Source organism: Gymnodraco acuticeps, unplaced genomic scaffold (assembly GCF_902827175.1).
Source record: "Gymnodraco acuticeps unplaced genomic scaffold, fGymAcu1.1, whole genome shotgun sequence".
Classification (NCBI taxonomy): Eukaryota; Metazoa; Chordata; class Actinopteri; order Perciformes; family Bathydraconidae; genus Gymnodraco; species Gymnodraco acuticeps.
Window position 1 is genome coordinate 483,759 of NW_022990335.1, and position 23,062 is coordinate 506,820.

The 23,062-nt window shown below is 40.1% G+C and overlaps 2 protein-coding genes across 2 annotated transcripts in view; both read left to right on the top strand.

Annotated features, from left to right (window-relative positions):
- Positions 1–166: 166 nt before the first annotated feature.
- Positions 167–12,005, top strand: mapk12a (mitogen-activated protein kinase 12a). The gene is made up of 13 exons (XM_034223413.1): positions 167–582; positions 690–809; positions 2,124–2,253; positions 2,359–2,417; positions 3,032–3,143; positions 3,248–3,277; positions 6,664–6,711; positions 7,328–7,442; positions 9,619–9,690; positions 9,816–9,895; positions 10,560–10,638; positions 10,729–10,902; positions 11,032–12,005. The coding sequence occupies exons 2-13, from the start codon at positions 691–693 to the stop codon at positions 11,097–11,099; spliced, it is 1,086 nt and encodes a 361-aa protein (XP_034079304.1). The 5' UTR covers positions 167–582; position 690; the 3' UTR covers positions 11,100–12,005.
- An 8,683-nt stretch (positions 12,006–20,688) lies between these two features.
- Positions 20,689–23,062, top strand: part of mtss1la (MTSS I-BAR domain containing 2a) — a 35,976-nt gene continuing 33,602 nt past the window's right edge. Inside the window, 1 exon segment of the mRNA XM_034223331.1 lies at positions 20,689–21,280. Coding sequence (XP_034079222.1) covers positions 21,212–21,280 — 69 coding nt within the window. The 5' untranslated portion in view covers positions 20,689–21,211.

Below are 23,062 nucleotides of genomic sequence, written 5' to 3' on the forward strand. Positions count from 1 at the left end.
AATCTCTTCCTTAACAATAGCCTTAATACACATGCAGACCTCACATAGCTTTTTTGATTAATTTAAAGAACTTTTTATGTTTCTGTGTTACATAACATAATTGGATTACTGCACACAAAAACATCCTGAAACGTGTCTTCTGTGTGTAAATGTCACATGGACTAAGCTTACACAATGTGACACTTACAAGTTTGTACATAACGCCACAGTTTCCTTGTTCTGTTTCCTGGAAGCCACAGAGTAGTATTTATGTAACCACCTATCAGTGTTTATAGCCCAGGGCGTCAGAAACACTCATGTCCCAGCAAGTCTCTAAAATCTTCTCATTTTACTCATGCTCAAACAACGTGGAACATATAGTAATCGCTGCCACTCAAACCCAGCGCATGTGCCAAACGCTGCTCTCCAAACTGCGCACTTACAAAACGGTTTCAAGGTAATGTTGTCAGTAGAGTCTCGTATTACTCACACATTCCATTCTCCCGTTCACCTTTAATTCCAGGCCTCCCGCAAGACTCGGGAGTGGCTATGGGTGACCTCAGGGTGCGCCCTTAGCGGCTGACGCGCAGAGCTGCGCACTGGGTGAGCGCATAGGTGGGATCTGGGACTTGGGTGTGTAGCGTCGCAGCAGACAGAACAACCAAGGAAGAGCCTCTACTAGACTGTGTGTGTTTACTTTTTATATATAGCATGTCTAAGCGAGTGAGACCCGGCTATTACCGCCAAGAAGTCAACAAAACGTCATGGGAAGTACCGGATCGGTACCGGGAGCTGAGGCAGGTGGGGACCGGCGCTTACGGGACAGTATGGTGAGTGAATTATGCGTTACAGGGAGACGATGTATAGCCTACTGTGATCGTACTGCGGGGTGAGTGGGGAGCAGTGTAACAAAGAAAGGGACGGAACAGATGGTGCCATGCAGGCAGAAGCTCTGTGCCACAGCCAAACAAAAGAAAAGTATCTGCGCTCCGCTGAACACACGCTGCTTCACTTCCTCATATGATGGAGACACTTGCACATATCTTTTGCTTTACCGTAGACTTCCTGTCATCTTTAGCCACCTCTGAACGGTTTTTTAATTATGAAGAGTGCATGGTTCCGGGTGAAATAGGTGCGCTCAACACAACCCGAGTTTAGGGATACACACAACAATTTGCACCTTTTGTGCGTCTCGCAGCATGCGGCCCCTTTGTTATCAATGATTAACTCTGGGGGCGGGCCATACTGCCCCGAGGACTCAATACAACTTAATAACACATGAACAACTCCGAGATATTGTTGGTATATGAAACAAGCTTGTGTGCGCGCCTGATCAGAAGATTATAAGGTGTTATTGTCAGTTAGAATATTTGTTGGCAATTCAAACTCCTTTCACGAGTCAACCTACAATATACTTTAAGAAATAAATAAAAAAGTGCAAGTGACAAGGGTGCATGTAAAATGAAGGAAGTATACTATTTACACAGAAGTGGGAAGGAACTAATTAGATGTTGAGATATTTGTACGTTACTTGAGTATTTCTAATGAATGCTACTTTGTTCCTTTGCACCACTGCAATTCAGAGGTAAAGTGTATACTTTTACTACACTGTATTAATTTTATACATTTAGTTACTTGTCAGATTTGTATTAATGATGTGAAATACAATCAACACTTAAATCAGACTTTAGTTACACCTGGAGTAAATTCACAAGCTACCCTGCAGTATACTACCAGCTTTTGATAATCAAAACATATAATATATATTATTCTGAAATGGACCAATCTGCATAATGAGTACTTTTACTTTTGGTACTTTAAGTATATTTTGATGCTAATACTCTTGTACTTCTACTTGAGTAACATTTTGAAATCAGGACTTTTACTTGGAACAGAGTATTCCTACACTGTGGTGCTTCTACTGACTCAAGTACAATATCTGAGTACTTCTCCCACCTCTGTTTACATACATGTAAGACAAGAAAGATACTGTGTACCTGTACTGTGTACTGTGTACCTGAGCAAAGGTGTTTCCACAGTGACAGAATATTCAAATTGGATTATTATTTATTTCCTCATCAGTCAGTTCAGTGTAAGATATTAAATGTGCTGTGTCACACCCTCTGATTTATTGTCACCCTCAGCTCAGCAGTGGACTCCAGAACAGGAACCAAAGTGGCGATCAAGAAGCTGTACAGACCTTTCCAGTCGGAGCTCTTTGCCAAGCGGGCATACAGGGAGCTGAGGCTCCTCAAACACATGAAACATGAAAATGTGAGTCAGCATAATCAGGCTTTTTTAAATATTGTATTTTTACAGTTTGTACTAAAGACAAAACCTCCACTGGTGTAATAAATTGTGTATTTCTGTCTGTTGCAGGTGATCGGACTATTGGATGTGTTTACTGCTGACCTCTCTCTGGACAGGTTTCATGATTTGTAAGTCTTCTTTATGCTTCTGGCACTGTAGCACAGCAGCTAGCTATTAAATCAATACTTCACACACCAAAATGACCCCTGAAATGATCAATTATCATCCCTTGAGAAGAACATTTGAAGAAAAATCCAAGTCATATTATCCAGTTGTACTCACTACTTCCCAAATACATGCATTTTTATTTAAACCTCTTAAAACACAAATGGCATGTATATTCTATAGAGCAAGTGGTACTGCTCTGTATCAATGGGTGTGAATGGGTGAATGACATGTAGTATGTAAAGCGCTTTGAGGGGTCGTAAAGACTGGATAAAGCGCTATATAAGTACAGTCCATTTACCATTTATATTCTCCTGTTATTGTATTATGTGAAGGAAAAACCAATAAATAAATAGTTTTTAAAAATAAAAAACACTAATGGCATAAACAGGCACACTTCGAACACGTTTATGTGGAAGTGTTTTAAATAGTAGCTCTTTAGCAAAAATGCATGTGATTTGGAGGTGTTGACTGTATGACAGTCTGTTAATAGATGTTGTGGTGTATTTTACTGTAAATAAATGTAGAAGATATTTCAAAGTTGCATCCTGTTGATCATGTTTCCTTCTTCCTGAAGTTACCTGGTGATGCCGTTCATGGGGACAGACCTGGGGAAGCTGATGAAGCTGCAGAAGCTGTCAGAAGAGAAGATTCAGTATCTGGTGTATCAGATGCTCAAAGGGCTGAAGGTGGAGAGCTCTACTTTGATCGTACATTGGGAACTATTTATTACTTTAAAACTTGAGTTTATTTTTTCTGTTGCTTAAATCCCTGTTTTATTCTTTTATTACAGTATATTCATTCTGCTGGTATAATTCACAGGGTAAGTATTTTATTATTTCATATACATCATTATATTTGTGTGAGATAATGGTTGCTTTTACAATAGGGCCACAATATACATCAATAATATGCAATTCAGTTTTGTCACATGTCCCTGTCCTTTCATGTTATGGTTCGTTTTGTTCACTTTTTTATAAAAACATTTCCATAAAAGAGATTAAATGCACAATAAACAGACTTAAAGATACATTCGACCAATAGCATTATTAGTATTGCCTTAAAGGTCCCATGTCATGCTTTGCCGGTTATTACCCGTCCCCTTGTGTGTTATGTAGCTTTTTCTGCATGTAAACGGTCTGCAAAGTCACAAACCCTCAAAGTACACCCTGTTGCGAGTAAAACTCTAACACAGAAAATACCTGTCTATGCTGCCCCAGAACGCCTCGTTGGAGATTGATCTTTTTCTTCCTGGTACTAAATGACGTAACAACGTCCTAAATGGACCAATCCGCGGAGCCGTTACGTTACGTCCGCAGAGCCGTTTGGAATCTGCGGACTTCCTCACACACACACACACACTCAATCTTTTCTTAGCTGCTGCTCCGGGGATTTCTCAAGACAGTGGGATTTCTCAAGACGGTGAGACGCGCGCCGTTTCTTCCTATAGAAGATGCATAGGGCTCCCCCAAGCTGAATGTTTTTTTATTCATCCAAAAAACAAAAAAAGGATAATTCATACACACAAAGATGAACAAAATTAGTAGAAGCGGGAGGGCTGAAGCATAGCTTATGGAAAGTAGCCCTCCCGTGCATAATCCTAATACAACATCGGCATTATTGCGTCAAAAATGTATAGAAATGAAGGAGTACAAAGAAATAAAGAAAACAGGAGAAAAAATTCAATAAAAGTTAGGGCAGGAAAACAATAAATGTATATATATATATATATATATATATACAAAAACTAGATATAGGGTCATTTTCTGCACATGTTAATAGCAGTTTCAACTATCTTTTTTTGGAAATGAAAATACTATATATAAATGTACTTGGCAAATGAATAATAATAATATATGCATAATTGCATATAAACATTGTGAACACTTATTTTCAAGTGATTTTTTTTTTACATTCATATGTTCACGCTGTGGTTTGGAACTGCTTTCGAATGTTAGTAGGCATTTTGTTATGGAAAATGTTGTGCATAACCAGTACTGTTTTAAGCTGTACTATGTCAACAGATTTTAATAGATAGAGGTTTTTTTTTAGATATGGGAGTTGTGTGTTCATATTTACCAACACCACAGACTATTCGTAATGCTTTTCTTTGGGATGTTATTATTTTTTGTAGATTTGTTGAGTACGTGTTTCCCCATATTTCGGAGCAGTAGTAAAGGTAAGGGAGAAATAGACTGTTATAAAGAGTATTTTTTCTTCAAGAATGTTCTTAGTATGATACAAAATACCTATTGTTTTTGACAGTTTAGTCTGTACATAATTTATATGGTGCTTCCAATTGAGTTTTTCGTCAACAAGCAGTCCTAAAAATGTACATGCACCAACTTTCTCTATCTCAGTATTGCAAATCCGTATAATGCAGTCATTTCTACTCTCATTGAATAACATGTAATTTGTTTTGGCCACATTAAGGGATAATTTATTAACTGCAAACCAGTTACATAGTATTTCTAATTCTGCATTCACAATTTTAACAAGATCGCCAAGATTATGATGGGAGCAGAGAATTCAAAGTTCAGGTTCAGCCTCAATATATTTGGGGAGAATTAAAATTAGCCGTCTTTATTTGTAGACAGCCAACCCCTCCTGTGTTCGGTGAAGCATTATATGCTTAAATCCAATGTAGGATATAAACACGACTAAACTGCAATGATAGCAAAGCTGTGGCTTGTGTTTTTGGGGTTATAAAGTCCAAATCATCATTGGGCTGTCAGCCAATGAGTGACGTCTGAGGTAGATGAGAAATGTAAATTAAACATTGTTGAGAATATGCTGCATCTCTTGCATTTATTGACATGTTTACCTTTTTAATATCATTTTTTGTAATTTTCAATTGCTTGGTTTTCGTGAAATTAGCCTGTTTTCCTATTAAAGTGTAACAGATTGATGCATCTCCACAGATCATCTTAACCTCTTAAGCCCCAAGCCTGTTTTTCAGGTTTCAGGCTCGAAAATGACATTCCCAGAACAAATGACCATATATTCCCTTCTAAAAGGGTTAAATTAATAACCTTTTTTCTCAAAGTAATGATAAACCTGTGAGTTGGATGTAGAACAGTCAGAATCAATATAGATGTTTTTTATTTTAAAGAAAATCCAGATGGTAAAAAACTGTAAATTATAGTGTCTGTCCAAAAAATATTTTGTAGTGAAAACTAACCTTGGATGATGGGTTAGTAGACTAAAAGCTTTAGGAATCCAAAGTACAACATATAATAAGTACCCTGTATCAAGATTGATGCAAAATAAGTTATATTTGACCTTTTTAGACAGATTTAACAAAAAAGACTTCTTCTGGGGCCATTTGGGTGGCCCCCCTTCTTCGATTTTGACATGTGACATCTCTTTCTGACCGTTACAGCCAATAGAATCGAAGGGAAATCGTCCCGCACACACTCATGTTAAAAAAAAAGGTGACGTCTTTGCACATTCAATGAAGCTAGGAATGGCCTGCTCTACTATTTTAAAACGGAATTACAGTTGTATTTCTTATAGATTATCCGAACATTTCAAAGGAGACACTGCCACATTGGATATTAACCTATGGATTAACTACATCATCGTTGTTATCGTTTTAATGCCATTGAAGACCAGTTTAGACCAGACAAAGACGAAGGTAAGCCATGTTAGCGTTGTGGGCTACCTAGCGCCACTTGTTTTGATGTACGTTTTTGTTGATAACGTCACGAGTTTGTATCTTTCAGTGTTGAGGTGGGCACCGTTAGATTCTGTGTCTTTACGATCATAAACGATGTGTTGGATGTGCAGCTAGGATAAGTAATAAGGAAGCTAGGAGTGATTTTCGGGGAGGGGCAGGAGCTCCAACAAGCCGTTTAGGACAGAGTGAATACACATACTATACAGAGATGCTGTATGAGAAACCAATGTGAGTTTGGAAAATTGCGCAATATAAATCTATTCTAGTAGACCTCAACAATGGAATTATGATCAGTAGAAATGGCCATGTCATGGGACCTTTAAATTCTCTAAAAATAATGTTATTTTCAGGTACTTATTTTTGTCCACAATAATTTGTAGTGAAAATCTATGACAGCCCGTTCACACATTATCTTATTGGTAATAGTTGCTTCCTGTATGATATTATGCCCTACTCATTTACAGTATTTAAGTTTCCTCTTGATTTTCTCTTCACACTCAGTCACCTTTTTTTCACATTCATTTTTGCAGGATCTTAAACCAGGAAATCTCGCCATCAACCAAGACTGTGAGCTCAAGGTACAGTAACACACTGTGATAACCCAAACAAACAACATGTGTCTTCATTTTAAGATATTCATTTGACGGAGTTACATTTTAAAAGGGAATATTCAAAACTATAAAAATCCTAATTGCATTGCCCAGAATGTCATTGTGCACTCTTAAAGGTGGGGTAGGTACGTTTGAGAAACCGGCTCGAGATACACTTTTTGTTATATTCCATGGAATGCTCTTAACATCCCGATAGCAATGAATATCTTAAGTGCTTTGACAAAAAATCCATAAAAAAAAGTAATCTGTGGAAGCCGTAGTACTGTAAAAATCACGACCAATCATTTTAGCCGGCCCGGCTAAAATAACTGTATGGCCTACCTGCCTGTCAGCCTTCCATCTGTGCACAAATTATCTCGTGCCCTCATTGGTCATGTGCGCATTCGTGTGTGTTGGAGGAGGGGCTCTGCAGATTTCTTCCGGCTGTGTTTTTTCAAATTCTCGCGCACTCAAGCTGGTTTCTCCAAAATGACCTACCCCACCTTTAATGTTTTGACAAGTTCCTACAGTCTTATGACCAGACGTGTTAGCTCATTATAAGCAATATGTAAATGCTGCTGTGTTTCACTGCGTGTCCTGTCAGATCCTGGACTTTGGTTTGGCACGGCAGGCGGACAGCGAGATGACGGGGTACGTGGTGACTCGCTGGTACAGAGCCCCAGAGGTCATCCTGAGCTGGATGCACTACACTCAGACGGGTAATGAAGAGCTAATTAAAGAGAAAACTCTCTCCCTCTCTCTTGTCATCTTCCGTGGTGCCAATTAGCGCTGAATCATGTTCTGTTAGAAGATGCTGCATGACTTAGTTGTTGAAGTGTTCGCACTTGTCCTCAGGCAAAGGGGTCTGCCTTAGCAAGTGATTTACTACATATCCCAGAATTACCTTTACCACCTGCCGTCAACAGGCTGAGTATTTTTCTCAGTTACTTTGATTCCTTGCTAAATACTATGATTGCAGTACATTCTGGTCTATTGAGGCCTTCAGTGCATTCCTCTTTCATGACTTTTCTCTGAAATCCCTCCTAGAAGCTACAACATGTTACATTTTCTTTGTACGTGTGTTAAAAAACATCTTTGTTAGTACAATTCAAATGGTAATAGTAACTAGAGAATGCAATTCCTGAAGAAATTGATAATGGGAATGCTTTATGCTGAAAAGCTGACTCTGAATTGCTATGCTGAAATGTAATGTGTAAGAAGAAAGTGAAGAATTTAGATTGAAATGACACATGAACACTGGGGGCTTGAATGTGTGATGAGAGAAGAAAATAATGTAAAAAGGCTTGGAAAAGCAGTAGAATATTTGAACCGAAAACTTTTGAACTAACTTGATGGTGAATGATCTGTCGCCATGCCAACGGCATTTGATGACATCCCATAATACGCTTAGATGCGTTGATGGCTGCATCGTTACCAAACCTGTGAAGTTTTGGGCCGTTTGGAGCATTTTCACTGAAGTTATGAGAAAACAGTGTTTCATGGCGGGCATTGTGTTGCCATGGCAACGGCATGTCCCGTAGATGTCTTCACGGCTGGACTGTTAGCACACATGTGAAGTTTGAGCACTTTTTTAACATTTTCATAGGAGTTAAAGTATAGCGACATCGTGTTTTATGGCGAGGGATGCGTTTCCATGGAAACGGCATATGATGATGACGCCCCATAATTGACGTAGAGCTGTTGAGGGCAGGACCATTAACCTTTATCTGAAGTCTGCTGCTCTAATTATGTCAGTTGGAGTTATGACATCATCGTGTACCATGACACAGGTGTTTATATTTAAGCTAACGAGGTGTCCAGAGATCAAAGGTTTCCATTGTTCTGAATGAGAGATAAACCTCTTACATGTGAACGTTTTGTTGAAGAACCGTAAAAGATATCGCTGAAATTTCAAAGCGTGAAGCATCTCAAGGACCTTGAGTATCTGAAGTGTGCTTTTTGTGTACTTCCGGGTCAATAATGTGGCATGTTTGGCAGATTAACTAAAGGTGTGCGGCTGCTGCTGTGAGGAAATATCAGCCTGAAATTACAATGGGCTTTAATGGAGACATGTTGAAAGTTGTTGTCACTTCATGCCCTCAAGAGGCATTTTGTTTAATTATTTTTTGCTTAATTATTTGTCATTTTTCAAGCTACGAGATGTTTTCCTACGTTTGTCATGAACAATTATGTCTCAGGAATGTACGGTTTGGGAATTATGGCAGGTTTAAAATAAAATATGAAGGCAAATTTCAAGCTGTCCTCCACTCTAGCTGTGACATCACGCACTCTAGTTAATGTTAAAATCTGAAGATAACCTCTTTACCAAGGTCTGAACAATGTTTAATATCTCTAAAAGTAAGATTTAAAAGTTGTGTCACACGAAAAATGTCAGAAAGATGTGTAACATTTTAAAGTTGGAATGAGGTTTCTGCGTGAAAGTATGAATGAACAGTTAGCAGTTGAAGTCGCATGGAGATTGTTCAAGTCTGAAGATTTTCTCCATTGATTTCAATGGTTCAAAATGTGATGAATTATGGGATATATCTCGGGAATTAGGAAAGTTATGAATGAGAAAAGTAATAGCAATCGATTCCTGACCGAGCTGAACGATGTTTGAACAGAGTTTCTGCGATGTGGAATGTGGGAGAAGAAGACCAGCAAAATGATGGAATAATAAGAATAAAGAATTTTGTGCGTAGAAGAACAGATAGATAAAATACAACCCACTAGGTGGTGATCTCTTAACACATCACCTTTTATTGCTGCTTTCTTTGAGTACGGCATGCACCCATTGCTGCTGATCCCTGGCCCACAATGCACTGTTATTTGAAATCCCTTAAGAAGGCATCAGAAATTCTAAAATGTGTTTTTTTTTTTCTCCTTCTTTCCCAGTGGACATTTGGTCTGTGGGCTGCATCATGGCAGAGATGCTGCAAGGGAAACCTCTTTTTAAAGGCAGCGACCGTATCCTTTAACCACACTGAACCTTTTCAGTTTATATTTTTGCAGACTCAACATAAATCTTGGATTATTTAAAAAATGTGTGTGTGTGACTAATCCCATTTGACCCCTTGACCCCTGGTCTTCAGATCTGGATCAGCTGAGTGAGATCATGAAGCTCACAGGAACACCAACTCAGGAATTTATATCAAAACTACAATCTGAGGATGTGAGTACACATTATGCAACACAAAGGAACTTAAAGGGACCGTTCAGCCCAAAATACTAAACACGTATTTTTCATCTCACCTGTTGTGCTTTTTAACAATGTAAATAGTTTTGGCAACATTTTCAGACTTAAGGATATCCCCCGCAGATACATCTTCCTCCTCTTGACTATGATGGAACTAAAGGGCACTTGGCTTGTTGTACTCAAAGCGCCAAAAAAATACAACACAAAAACAGCGCTGTCTCTTTCCAGAAATGATGAATGAATTTTCATGTAGAAACTATTTTCTTTCTACCAAACTGCGCTTCAAAAAGAAGTTTGCAACACAAGAGGTTCATGCTCCTTACAGTGTGAGATGTTAACATTAATGGCATCTTCCTCGGCTGAGCTGTAACATTGCAGTTTAGAAGAGTTTAAGAGAGCTTCTTGTCTATGAGTAGATGTGCCCTTCCTTTTGCTCAGTGATATGGTTGGTGGGTGTAGTTTCTTTTTTATTGAGAGATGAACTGTCCCTTTAAAGATAAACTCCCTGATTTTGTTATAGCCCCCAATCTTGCTTTTAATTCCCTTTGCGGATTCGGATCCGCAAAGGGAATTAAAAGCAAAATGGAGTTGGGATTCAGTGGGATTATGTTGCATTAAATGCATTAATTTATTTTCTTAGGCCAAATGCTACATCAAAAGCCTCCCAAAACTGGAAAAGAAAGACCCTCAGAAAGCGTTTTCCACAAATAATCCACAAGGTAGGCTTGGCGCAGCCTTTTTTCATTTGATCCATCTTCAGTTTGACAGTGAAACTGTGATTTGACCTCCAGTTTCCACTCTCTCCTCAGCCGTGTCAGTGCTGGAGCGCATGCTATTGCTGGATCCGGAGAGCAGGGCAACGGCTGCTGAGGCCCTCATGCTGCCTTACTTTACTGAGTTCAGAGAACCAGAGGAGGAGACTGAAGCACAGCCATACGACCACTCGCTAGACAACACAGACCAGCCCCTGGACCAGTGGAAACGTAAGGATGGCGGGGAGGCAGGGACTGATAATGGTGCAAGGGAGCAAAATAAATGGAGGCTGAAAGAGAAAGAAGCAATGAGATAAGAGGTGTATGTTTTAATGATTAGCACTGTGCTTCTTTCTTTAGGTCATACCTTCACAGAGATCTTGACCTTCAAGCCAGTCATGCCAGAGTCCAAGGAAACCTCGCTGTAAGACACAAAGACTCAGCTGAGCAGCATGGGACCAGAACGAACTAAAACTCTTTTTTTATCTTGATCTGAAAACTTTTGTCACAAGGCTTATTAAATGCAAGTGGATCCAGTCACACTTCTCTAATAATTGCAAGCTGCCATGTTCTGGATTTTACAACATAATGTTGGACCAGTTGCTTACATCCTGACTACAGAATCTGTCAATGCCAGCATGTTAGTCAGGTCTCTCCTCAATCCTTAAGTAATTAAGTAATCCAGGGATCACGAGTTGTATTACTTGAGTTACTTATTTCAGTTTCACTTCAGTGGTACATATAGTTTTCACCAAATACATCACAAGCTTCCAGTTGGTTTGAGTTCAAATCAACTACATTAAAGAAAACAAAGATATTTTAGTCAACTTATTTGTAAAATGTCTGTTTAATATAGATGATTATTTTTTGAGTAATGTATATCCATTAAGGCATCATTTAAATGTTATAGATCCAGGACAAGGCCACACGCTGCAAATGTGAAATAATGAGGATACGTGTTTTTGTAATATGATGTTTTGTGAACTAGCTTCCCCTTCAGGGACTTGATGTCCTCGAAAGACATTTGATCGGAATTTTGGATGTCCTTGTGTGCATGTGTGTGTCTGTGTGTAGTCTACAGGTCTGCTCTGACCTCCTTATTCATATCAGTGGCCTTAAGATAACCGCAAAACAATACTGAGCTGCCGGCCGTACGAAATCCATCCCAGCAGCCTGTGTACGATCATTCACTTTTTCCTTTTAAGCCAAAAAATGGCTTACACTAGATAATGTTGTTTTTTCGTAACACAGAAAGAAGCACAAAACACATTGTCTTTGTTCATTTTTGCACCGGTCATGCATTTTTGTCATTAAAGAATATCTTTGAAAAATTGCCTACATGATTTTGTTCTTGTTTTCTGACAACCAAACCTTTATAGTGTTAAAACTGTGGACTGATACTAGTGTTCTTTAATAAAGCTGGGGGGTTTACAAGAGATGAGATATCCGGGTTTTCAGTTTCAGGGTCGATTGTCAAGCTCTGAAAGGGCAACCTGGAGAAACTACATTTCCCATCATGCAAAGAACAGCATATTTTCACTAATAGTTTTTGCTGCAGGATTTCTGCTAAAACGTTCCAAAGCATGATACATTAAACTTACAAAAGTCACATGTATATGTTAAGTAGGCAACTTTTCCTCTTTTAAAGATAACATTTAGGGATTTATCCTGTAGTCGAGTTAAGGCATACATTTGACTTGTGTGTTACTCTTGTAAACTAACACTAGGTGGCAGCACATAAACAAGCCATGATCAGGCTACGTTTGTAGCTCTCTAGGGATATTAATGTTGAATGGTCCACCACTTTGGTCTACATCTTGACAAATACTGGCTTGTATTCCATGATATCTGCTTCAAATGCTTCAAATTCTTATAATGTTGGGAATCCTCTTACTTTTAATCAAGTGTGACCAGCATTTAAGCGTTTGTTTATCCATTATAATATTTCAACATCTAGTTGACATTCAAGGATATTGCACAGGCCTAATGTGTTCTGAATATGGTGACCCCCAAACTTTTCCACTTCAGGTCAAAACTATGTCAAATAATTTGGTATGAGACTTAATACCTCCAAAACACCAACATTCACATAGGTGTCAGCTGTAGCTCCTATTCTTTGTTTAATGCTGAGTAAATGTTAGCATGTTGAATAAGAATAGGGAGCATTTCATGTAGATTCAGACCTCAGCATGCACTGTCACTGTGAGGATGTTAGCATTCTTGTCGTGAGCAGATCCTCAGTCTCAGCCCTTTTCTTGTTATTCTCCTTTTGGAAGATAACACAGTAGTTGTTGGGAGTGATTTATTGTTTTGCAGCTAACACTGACAACCTTATTTTTGTTTTTAATTTGATTAATGACGTCAAGTAACAAACGTCTACATTCTTCCAGAAAGCCTGTTTGCTTTTAGATGCTGCTCATTCCTGCACATAGGCTCTCCATTGGTGGGTGTTGAATTTAACAAGCTTGTCTTGAGTGACCTCCAGATCCTTGACTCCCAAGGGCAACTCCCCCCCGAGGACAAACTTCCTTCCTGAGCTGAGCTTCTACCAAACCAAATGTTGTGTCCTCCTCATGATACACAGTGGATAGTTCACCAAGAAGTCAGAGAGTTCTGTTCCTGCTGTAGACAGGAAAACAGAGGGGAAAGCTATTTTTTACCCCCACAACCCCTGCTCACACATGGACCGACTCCCTCGTTCCGTCCGTCTAGTTTGTTGACCCTGCGGTTTATTTTCAGAGCAAGGATTTAAGCAGCATATTTTCTGAGAAACATTCACATATATAGAGTTCACATGTGTGCACCCAGATATGCCTGGCATGCACAGTTGGATACACACACTTTAGACACTGACTCAGGAGGGAGTACACGTGGAATGGCAGCGATGCCCAAACACTGATCTGACCCGGGTCACCCTTCTTTCTTAAAGGGGAACGTCAGTTATTACTGTTTATACGGTCTGGGGGAGGCACATCACTGTAGAGATCACCATGGTGAGAGGATCAACACTGTCTTTGCTAAGATTCTTCTTCATGGTTAATTCTGCTTCCTGTGTATGAAAGATGGAACTTTATTTTATAGCGGGGATCATTTGCAAACTGTTCAGTTTGTCTCATTTGTCTCACAGTATGGACTCCGATAGCTGCTGATTAGATGAATAAAAGCTAACACTGTCACTTTATTACCATGCTGGCTCATCAATTTAATTAAGATCATCAGTGACAGTGTTTATTCTCAAACTCATTTGGGCTGTGATGTCCTTGCAGGAGATAAAATAAACAGATTTGAGGGCTAAGCAGAGATAGATTGATTGGAATCTTGCGAGGAGGTGAAGTGAAAATCTGTAAAATATTTGAATGTCCTTGTCTATGTTTGTTTGTGGGCTTTAGATTCGTGATTTCAGATTGTAGGGAACTTGATGTGCCTGGTTCCAGATGCCAGTTTGGATCTGTGTTGCTTGTACTGTGGTGAATTAACAAATGTCTGCACTTCATCATACATAGCTTCATGTGTAATGGACGTTGTTAAAAACAGAGATGAGAGCTCAAACTGTTTTAGCCAGAAACAGCTTTGATTGTGCGTCTAATGTGGATTTAGTCATATTTCTTTGCCCTGACAGCTGTTCAACAACTCAAGTCCAAAATACATTTTCCACATTAAAAACAGAGGAAATGCTGCTTTGTTATTTCCCAAGCTATTCTATTTATTTGCTTAAGTGAATGAGTGTTTAGAGCTTCCCAGGTCCAGCATTATTTTGTTTGTGTATCTGGCTCAGTGTTTGTTGGTGTGTGTATGCAGTACTCGGCTGGGCCTGTCATGTGTGGAAGTCAAGCATTTCCAATAAAAGTGAGTCCTGTGGCCTGGTGTACTGTAGCTGAGAGTTTTTCTGTCATCATTTGTCAAACCTTTTCCCCCCTCAAACCTTTTTTCTGTCCTTACAGGTGTTTAAGCCTCTATCTCTTCCCCGATCTATGTACATTGAAGCACACGTGTCTGTGGGATGCTCCTCAGCAGGCGAGCAGTGCCTGTCAGGCTAACCGAAGAAGAAATTCCACAGGCTCACGTGAGTCTTAATATCTCCCAACTTTGAGGGGGCACCGGGCTTTGGTAAGAAAAGGAAGTAAATTGGGAGGTTAAGGAAGTAATGATAAGACAGGGGAAGGGTACAGGATTGGAACAAAGTGAGCAAAAAGAGGAGGCCAGGCATGAAAAGGTAGGGTGGATAAAAGCAAAGGAAGGGGAGAAAGAAAGAGAGAGATGCAGAGGCCCTGAGGGAGAGCCTATCTCAGCCAGAATGGGCAGTCTAGTTTACATTAGCTCGTTCATTAGCCATCCCGCCCTCCTGTTTGAAGACTTCTAAGGAATATGCAGTGCAAAGAGTGCATGCCATAGATTTTGATCCCTCTCCCAGGATAACTCTGTGTCCATCTGTGATGTGTTGACGTATGGGGCTGTGGTGTGTCACGTTCAGAGAGGCACGGCAGTGTTAAAGAGCACTGAAACCCTTCTGACCCAAAGGAGCGATGGGAGCCAGCTGCAGAACCAAGACAAGAGTTAAAGACTCCCTTACAGCTCACTAATGAAGAGTTAAAGCACATCTAAGCAGCACAGTCTGAAGTGTTTTTTATTGTTTTGTCTAATGCATCAGAGTAAAAGCATAAAGTGTTTTTAGACCTTTTGCTGCTGAACTGTAACGGTTGTTATATATGTAAATACATTATTTACGTGATACTTTCACCAGATCCATAACAGCTTATTGTTTGTCTCCTATTTGATTTTCTGTCCACATAGCTTGTGAATAATTCCCTATCTGGCAACCAAGATAGGGTGATGGATTAAGTAATGTAAGTAAGTTTCATATTTCCAAAAGTAGATTTTTAAGGCTGTGTGCAATTACTGAACACAATGGCTTCCAGAATTAACATTTAAAAAATGGAACTGTTATTAATATGTGTATGCAGAAGATACACAAGGATGTGGATTTGGTTTGAGAAGTGAAAGGGGGTGCCATCAGAGGGTCTTAAATCATTAAAAAAAGAGGGTTGGAGGATGAGAGGATGAGAGAGCCATACACTATGAAACAATGTGTTGTGGTGCTTACCATACAAACTGCAACAAAAAACGATATAAATTAATATTATTTTTGATGCAATCACCCTTCTTAAAATCACATTTAGTTCCCCCCAAAAGAGACCTGATACATATAGAGAGAGCACTATCCTTTGCTGCCATATCTCTGATTGATGTTCTATAGCCTATATTATAAGGAAATGCAGTACAAAATATTTGATAGTGAAATATGTAGATGGTGGTAGCACATTTCCTAGTACTGAGTCTTGGCTTCCTTGGGGGTAAAAGAGTCCATAAATCACAATGTTGCTAATAAAGCTTATTGCTGTGAAAAAACTAAACTATAACTCAATTGTGCCAAGGGGGACATTTGTCTTGCAGCCAGGTATAACATAATACACACAGAGACTCATAAATACCATAATAAATACATAAATATTCAGTGTGACATCACTAAAACCATTATCTTTAGTCCCAAAAGGTTCACTCAATTAATCATCACTTGGTTCATAGTTATCATTTTACAGTTTGGTGACGTGATAAGCATATTCATTAGCATATTATTCAACCCCCTCTTCACTCATCTTAATTTTGGCAGCCTGACAGTCAGAGGACATTACTTCAGAGATGTTAGTGGGTAAATCACACAAACACTGTATAAGTAGGGAGAGAAAAATGGAACAGTAAACATGTGCCAAAAGCACACCATATAAGGCTGTGAAATCTGACTTTGGAGTATCAAACGCTCACCCCCTGTTGGCTCGAAAGGTGCCTGTTAAATGTTTTCCTCTCCAGCAGGGAACAGCAGCTTGAATTCATTCTGTTAAAATGGATTCCATGGGTGACATGAGCTTTCATAGTGGGGAAAAAAACAGCCACAGGAATTTCTCAAACATGTTGTATAATCGACTTCTCTGTCAGTTTATACCTTTTTATAACGTTGATCTTAGCATAACTTACTGTAAGGAAAACCATGGCCTAGCGGATGTTCAAATGTGTCCTTATGATTCCCTGCAGGTGAGCTCACCTTGAGCTTTAAAGCAAGATGACTTTTATAACAGCCAGAGGCAGACTCAGATGATAAATCCTGATAGATTTTACGGTCAAGTGGACACAAGTCCCCAGCGGTGACCTCAGCAGTGACTTCATCGGGGGTCACAGCTTCCTGAACGTTACCCTTCACTACTTGCGATAAACAAGGCAGGACAAGGGCTCCAGCTGAATCATGGGTAGAACCTGACTCTGAGGGCAGATGTCACAGTATATCACAGAGCCTGTGTTTCTCTTTTTGTATAGAGGAGAGCAGCTTCTGCGGCCAGGTCAAGGTTAGAAGCAACCTGAAATGTCATGCAGAGGGAGCAGGAAGTGAACAGAAGCAAGATTGGGAATAAACAGGCATTTGCTTTAAAGTTCCCACCTCGTAACCTTATATAACTGAGTGTTACAATATAACACCTAACGTTATCCAAATCTAAAGTACTTATCTACAAGCTGAGCGAATGCCAGATTGCTCCTATTGTGTTGCACCTGCTAATAAAATGATGAATTGTTTTCCCTCCACTCTCTCATATGAATGAGGTGAAACTGAAAAGCAAACAGGCATTACAGCACAATGGTGGATGAAAATATACCGAGAAGTCAAAGCCCTTAAAGTCAGTTATATAAGCTGTCAAAATATTCTGAGTCCCCCTAGCTTGATGTGTTTAGAGCTGATGATTGCTTTCAGTTGTAAAGCCTTACTGGGGCAAAACAGAAAGCGTCACATTTTTTCCTTACTAAAACCGAGGCCTGCTGAATTGAGGAAACTTGCAGACGCACATGAATCGGTGGTATGGCAGTGAACAGAATAGAGGCTTTTTTCCAGGGGGGTTTGTTGGTGGTGGTGAGGAATGTCAGCATCTGTGTTGGGGATATTTTCTGTTTTATAGCTGTTTTCTCAGAGATCTGTGGTGAGAGAGCAGGGACTAGGCTGCTGTCCCGGCCTCTGTACCTCATGTCTGTCCACGTTGGCAGGAGGGTAAGATACCAAACCAGACATAGTTCCTAACCTGTTAGGCCCCAAGCCTATTTTTCAGGTCTCAGGCTCGAAAATGACATTTCCAGAACAAATGACCATATCTTCCCTTCTAAAAGGGAAAATTAATAATCTTTTTTCTCAAAGTAAGGATAAACCTGTGAGTTGGATGTAGAAAATTCAGAATCAATATAAATATTTTTTACTTTAAAGAAAATTCAGATTGAACATAGTAAAAAACTGTAAATTATAGTGTCCGTCCAAAACGTATTTTGTACTTATAGTGAAAACTACCCTTGGATGATGGTAAGGTAGACTAAAAGCTTTAGGGATCCAAAGTACAACATATAATAAGTACCCTGTATCAAGATTGATGCAAAATAAGTGACATTTTACCTTTTTAGAGAGATTTAGCAAAACAAACCCACTTCTGGGGTCATTTGGGTGGATTTTCCATATCTCTGGCCCCCCTTGGTCGATTTTGATGATTGACATCTCTTTCTAACCGTCAGAGCCAATGGAATCGAGGGAAATGTCCCCATACACACACAGCTTACCAAATAAGGAGTGATAGGGACGCGTAGAAAAACTAGAAGCTGCAATAGCCTCTGGTGGCTACCATTAGTAGCTCATTTTGATTCTCCGTTTTTTGCATAAAATGGAATTATGGATTATCAATAATTTTTTCAAAGTTACAGACACATTGGATTAACCTTCAGCCGCGTTTTTTCTCGTTGTAATGTCATTGAACATAACTTTTGATCAGAATAACAGCTAAAGTGAGCATTTCTCCGTTTTTTGCTACCTAAAGCTGCGTCGTGTGTTGTCTGTATTTGCTTCCCCTGTCACGAGTTCTGATCGCTCAGTGATGATCCTTATATTTCTATAATCTGTGGAATCTCAGGATGTTATCTAAGCTTGTTTGTGCAGATCCAATAAGTATATCGATCGGTATATCTAGAGTTCTGTGCTAACGGATTTAAGATTGTTTTGCCCGTGGCTAATTCAGAGGCTCAGCGTTAGCTTTGAGGGTTTAAAAAAAAAAAAAAAAAAAAAGATCAGTTAGCTGAGTTTCTTCCCCTTACATATATATGAAACATTCATAGTTTATTAAATCGTAAGAAGCCCTCAGACACTTTTGCTTGCAGATGTTGTGATTTCGGCCCCTTCGGCGGGTCCGTGGGGCAGTCGCACAACCTAATAAAAATACAGTATGATTGTGTATGCTTTACGCTCTTGTTTTGTTTCGACAGTGCTCATGTTTATGACTCTACTCTTGTTTTAAAGTCCTGCTCACAAGACAGGATGCTGGTATAGTTGCTCTATAAATATCCACAGTAGAAGTCATGTGCTTCTACATAAAGGATATTATTTAATGGTACAACACTGTTAATGTGATTGCTTTGTATACAAACTCTACTGATATAATAATAAATATATATAGTTAAAGTCAAATAATACAAAAACAATCACATTAAAAGCCAGATTGAAGAGGTGAGTTTTTGTAAGTTGTTTGAAGGTGGTGAGGTCAGTGCAGTCTCTGATGGGTTGTGGTAGTGAGTTCCAGAGGGAGGATATGACCCAAGGGCAGTAAAAGCAGAGGAAATGATGTGGTTAAAACTTGATAAAAAGTAATCTCTCCGAATTATGTCAAAAACAAGATTTTCCGCTCCGGGGTTGGTCTGTCTGCTGACGTGGGCCATGTTTCACATGGAGGTCTGCCTGGTGGGGTGGATGCTCGTCTGTGAAAAAAGCAGACAGATGAGAGGGGAAGGTGTGTGTGGCAGATGTGCAGGGGTATAAACTGACAGGATGTTTATCAGGAATGCTGTGGGGTGACCCAAGCCCCCCGCAGCCACATAACAGACCAGTGATGACGTGGTTTTTAAAATTGCACTCTGGAGGCCTCTAACTTTCCCTGCTGAATGTGATGGTCACAGGGGGGCTGCTGAGCCTTTAATTAACTTTAATACATCTACAACATAAATGTTGTAAAGTATTAAGTTAAACTGGGTTGTTGGCTGCTGTAATTATTTAAAGTAAAATTGTTTTTCCCTAACGCATTTTAAGTAACATAACATTTGGGACTTCTGCTTGTTAGCATTCTTGCAAGATAAGGAGATTGCTAGCCTTGTATGCCTAAATGTCGAGCTACTGCCAGCAGCTGGTTAGTTTAGTTTAGCAAATATTGAGGTACAAGAACGTAATTGGTTTAAAGTTTGAGGACCTATTTTTATGTATCAATACTTTATAAAGAAGTGTCTTAATATCTTTTTTGTGAATGGGATTTGTGTAGACATGGGAGGTTGCCAGCCTAGCAATCTAACAGAATTAAGATACAAAATGTGTTTTTTATTGCCTTCTTATAAATAAGATAAAATACATTAAATTAATTTTGTTATTTAATCACTTTCAAAACATTTGAAATATCGTTGTCCTGATATTGATAGTTTGAATAGTTTCCAATAGTAATGTTAACACCATACCAAAACTTTCTAACAAGCGTCTGTCTTTCGGTAGCAGCTTCATAGCCTAGCATAGGCTATATCTTACCCGACTGGGAAGGAAAGCAAGTTCAGGCACTGCCTATTCCTAAAATGCTAAAGGTATTTAAGTCAAAGGAAATCATTTGAGTTAAATTAACATTCTCCGTCCTTTTCATCCAGTAGATTAGCTGATGCAAAGTGAGGAGATCATTCCCCACGTCTCCTGAAAACAACTCTGAGAGATACAAACGATCATTAACGGACGCGTGCTCGAATACACATGAAACCGAGGAAATCTCTTTTGCATCTCAATCAATTGTCTATGAAGACAGTGCTTCACTTTTGTTTGCATGGGGGTGGATGGGAGGGGAGGAGGGAGCAAAAAGGAGGGGGTGTTCCTCCTTGACCCCTCCTCCTCACCCACTATGTGAAAAAAAACTTGACCAGCCCCCTTCCCATTCCCATGGATCGTATTACGGGAGCTGGGAGACATCTGCTCCGCCACTAACAACGGAGCGCGTCCCCGTGTCTCAGACCTGCGACCGATCCCTCTCCCATGGTGCCCTCTCCTCATGCTGCCCTCTTTAGGCTACCCACAATTGTGATAACTCCGTTTATTTGCGCCGCGATCATGAGGAGCCACATTGCATGTCCCATGCTGTAGTTCCCACCGGACAGAACCCATTCCTGGCTCCATCCCTACACCGCGTCCGAGAGGCGAGTAGCGGCGGCGTAGCGAGCGGCAGCCCCGGTGCCATCGAGCAGCACATTTCTTTTTGTCTGTGCGCTCCGCAGGCTGCAGGCTGACGGCTTTTTTGGTGGCTTCGCATCCCCTTCCGCTGCTGGACTAGATTTTCGTAGGAAAGGACAACGAAAGGCGGATGAACAACACACAGATCTCCATGTCTGCTGTTTGATTTAATCTGCGTTTTGTGTCTTTCCGGGAGATTTTTTGTTTGTTTTTGACACCATGGAGTCGGTGGAGAAGGAGTGTGGAGCGCTGGGTGGATTATTCCAGGCCATCGTGAACGACATGAAGGTAACACACACACTCACGTTTACATTAAAGTAGACAGGGATATTATCTGACCTTTGTGGTTCCACGGTCGCATATTTTTACTGCCTTTGTCTCTTATACCGGGTCCTCCCCCACTGGAAACACCGCTGCAGGACATATCGAGAGATGAAACATGTTTCCCTTTGTGTTATTTGCATAATGTGCAGCAGGTCTGTCAGGCACTGGATATATTCAACAATGGGCTACTTAAAACAAGGAGTCAGCTTGTATTAAACTGCTATCTAAAACTGAAATCAGCAACTAAAATGTCTATTTTGGTAGGACCTAATTGGTGGTGGCTTTATGTGTTGTAGAACAACATGAGTAGAAATAGTTTATTATTATTAACAATTATTCGTTATTGTTTTTCTGAAAGGAAGGGAAAAAGAGCTATCACAATTGGGATATGATTACAATGTTGTTGATCTCAGTGCAAATGTTCTGGGCTGCCATTTGACCCCAAACAACTGTTCCCCCTCACCCCCCAGCCTCCAAGGTTTTAGATTAAATGTCAGACTCAGAATGATGCTCTGATAGAAAATAAGCGGTTCCATCACCACATCCTCCTGGACAGAAACAGGCATGAAAGGTTATTGATTGCATTTCCTGATATTTGGCCTTGTGGCAGGAAACTCCACTTTACCAATATGTAGCTCACTGAACATTTAAACCAGGCCTTACTTTAGTAACTGAATCGCCCCACCATGCATGTTTATTCTTTAAAACATGAGTCCCCCACCATTCTAAATAATTTCTTGAGCAGGATATAGATGCTTCCCATTATCTATTACACACTGTGTTCGTATGTGTTGGGGGAGGGGTCAAGTCAAGGAAGTGGAACCAGGGTGGTCTGTTGTTCAGCACAACAGATGGAAAGTGTGAACTCATTCATCAGGCCTGGAGGCAGCTCCCAGTCAGTCCCCTCATTATGCAGGATGCTCATGCTACTAAGTGTCAATAAGAGTGAACAAGTCGAGTATCAGGCGGCACTTTCCACCTAACATATTTATTATTGATTGCTGGCTCACAGGCTGTGGTGCTTCTGACTCACTATTTATGTCCTTGCGTTTATCCAATTAAATCAGCTCTCGGCCATTGGCAGTGCTGCTTTGGTTTCATATATTTCCCCTTTGTGTTGTGCTCATAGGCCAGAGAGGGAGAGACCGGCACTCTTAGAACAAGGCAGTCTGTGTATTGATAAGCAGTGCAGATGAATGAGACTGAAGCCCTTAGTCAGCACAGTGTCCATGTCCCCTGTCTGAGACAGACATCTGACCTCATTCCTTCCGCCTGGCTGGTCCACACAGGCCTGTCAGAGCAGCTTTACCCCCCGGGAGCAACGCAGCAGCACGGCTTTCCTGTGCTGATCTTGCGGATTGTGAACAATGTTACAGTATAGTGTACAATTACCCTCATGATACTTAAACACTGCACTTGGAGAACCAAAAAACCTTTTTACAGACTGTACTGACAAAATGTGATGATATAAGCACCACCTGTTGGTGATATAACTCTCTGACAAATCTGCAGGAAAATAAGTAGGAGGCAGTGGCAGAAAAGGACTACAATGACTCAGCTGGATTACATCAGCAATCAAGATTTAGGTCAGCCATGGATGTGAATATGGATGTGACTCCAAGCCTCCGTGTGTTGGAAAGCAACCACCTTTAAAATGCCCTTGAGCAACGCTGCGCGCCACCTCCGAGAATAATGGTTTTGACCTCACCCCGCAGTGAATGGCATGGAAGGAAGAGCCTTTCCTTC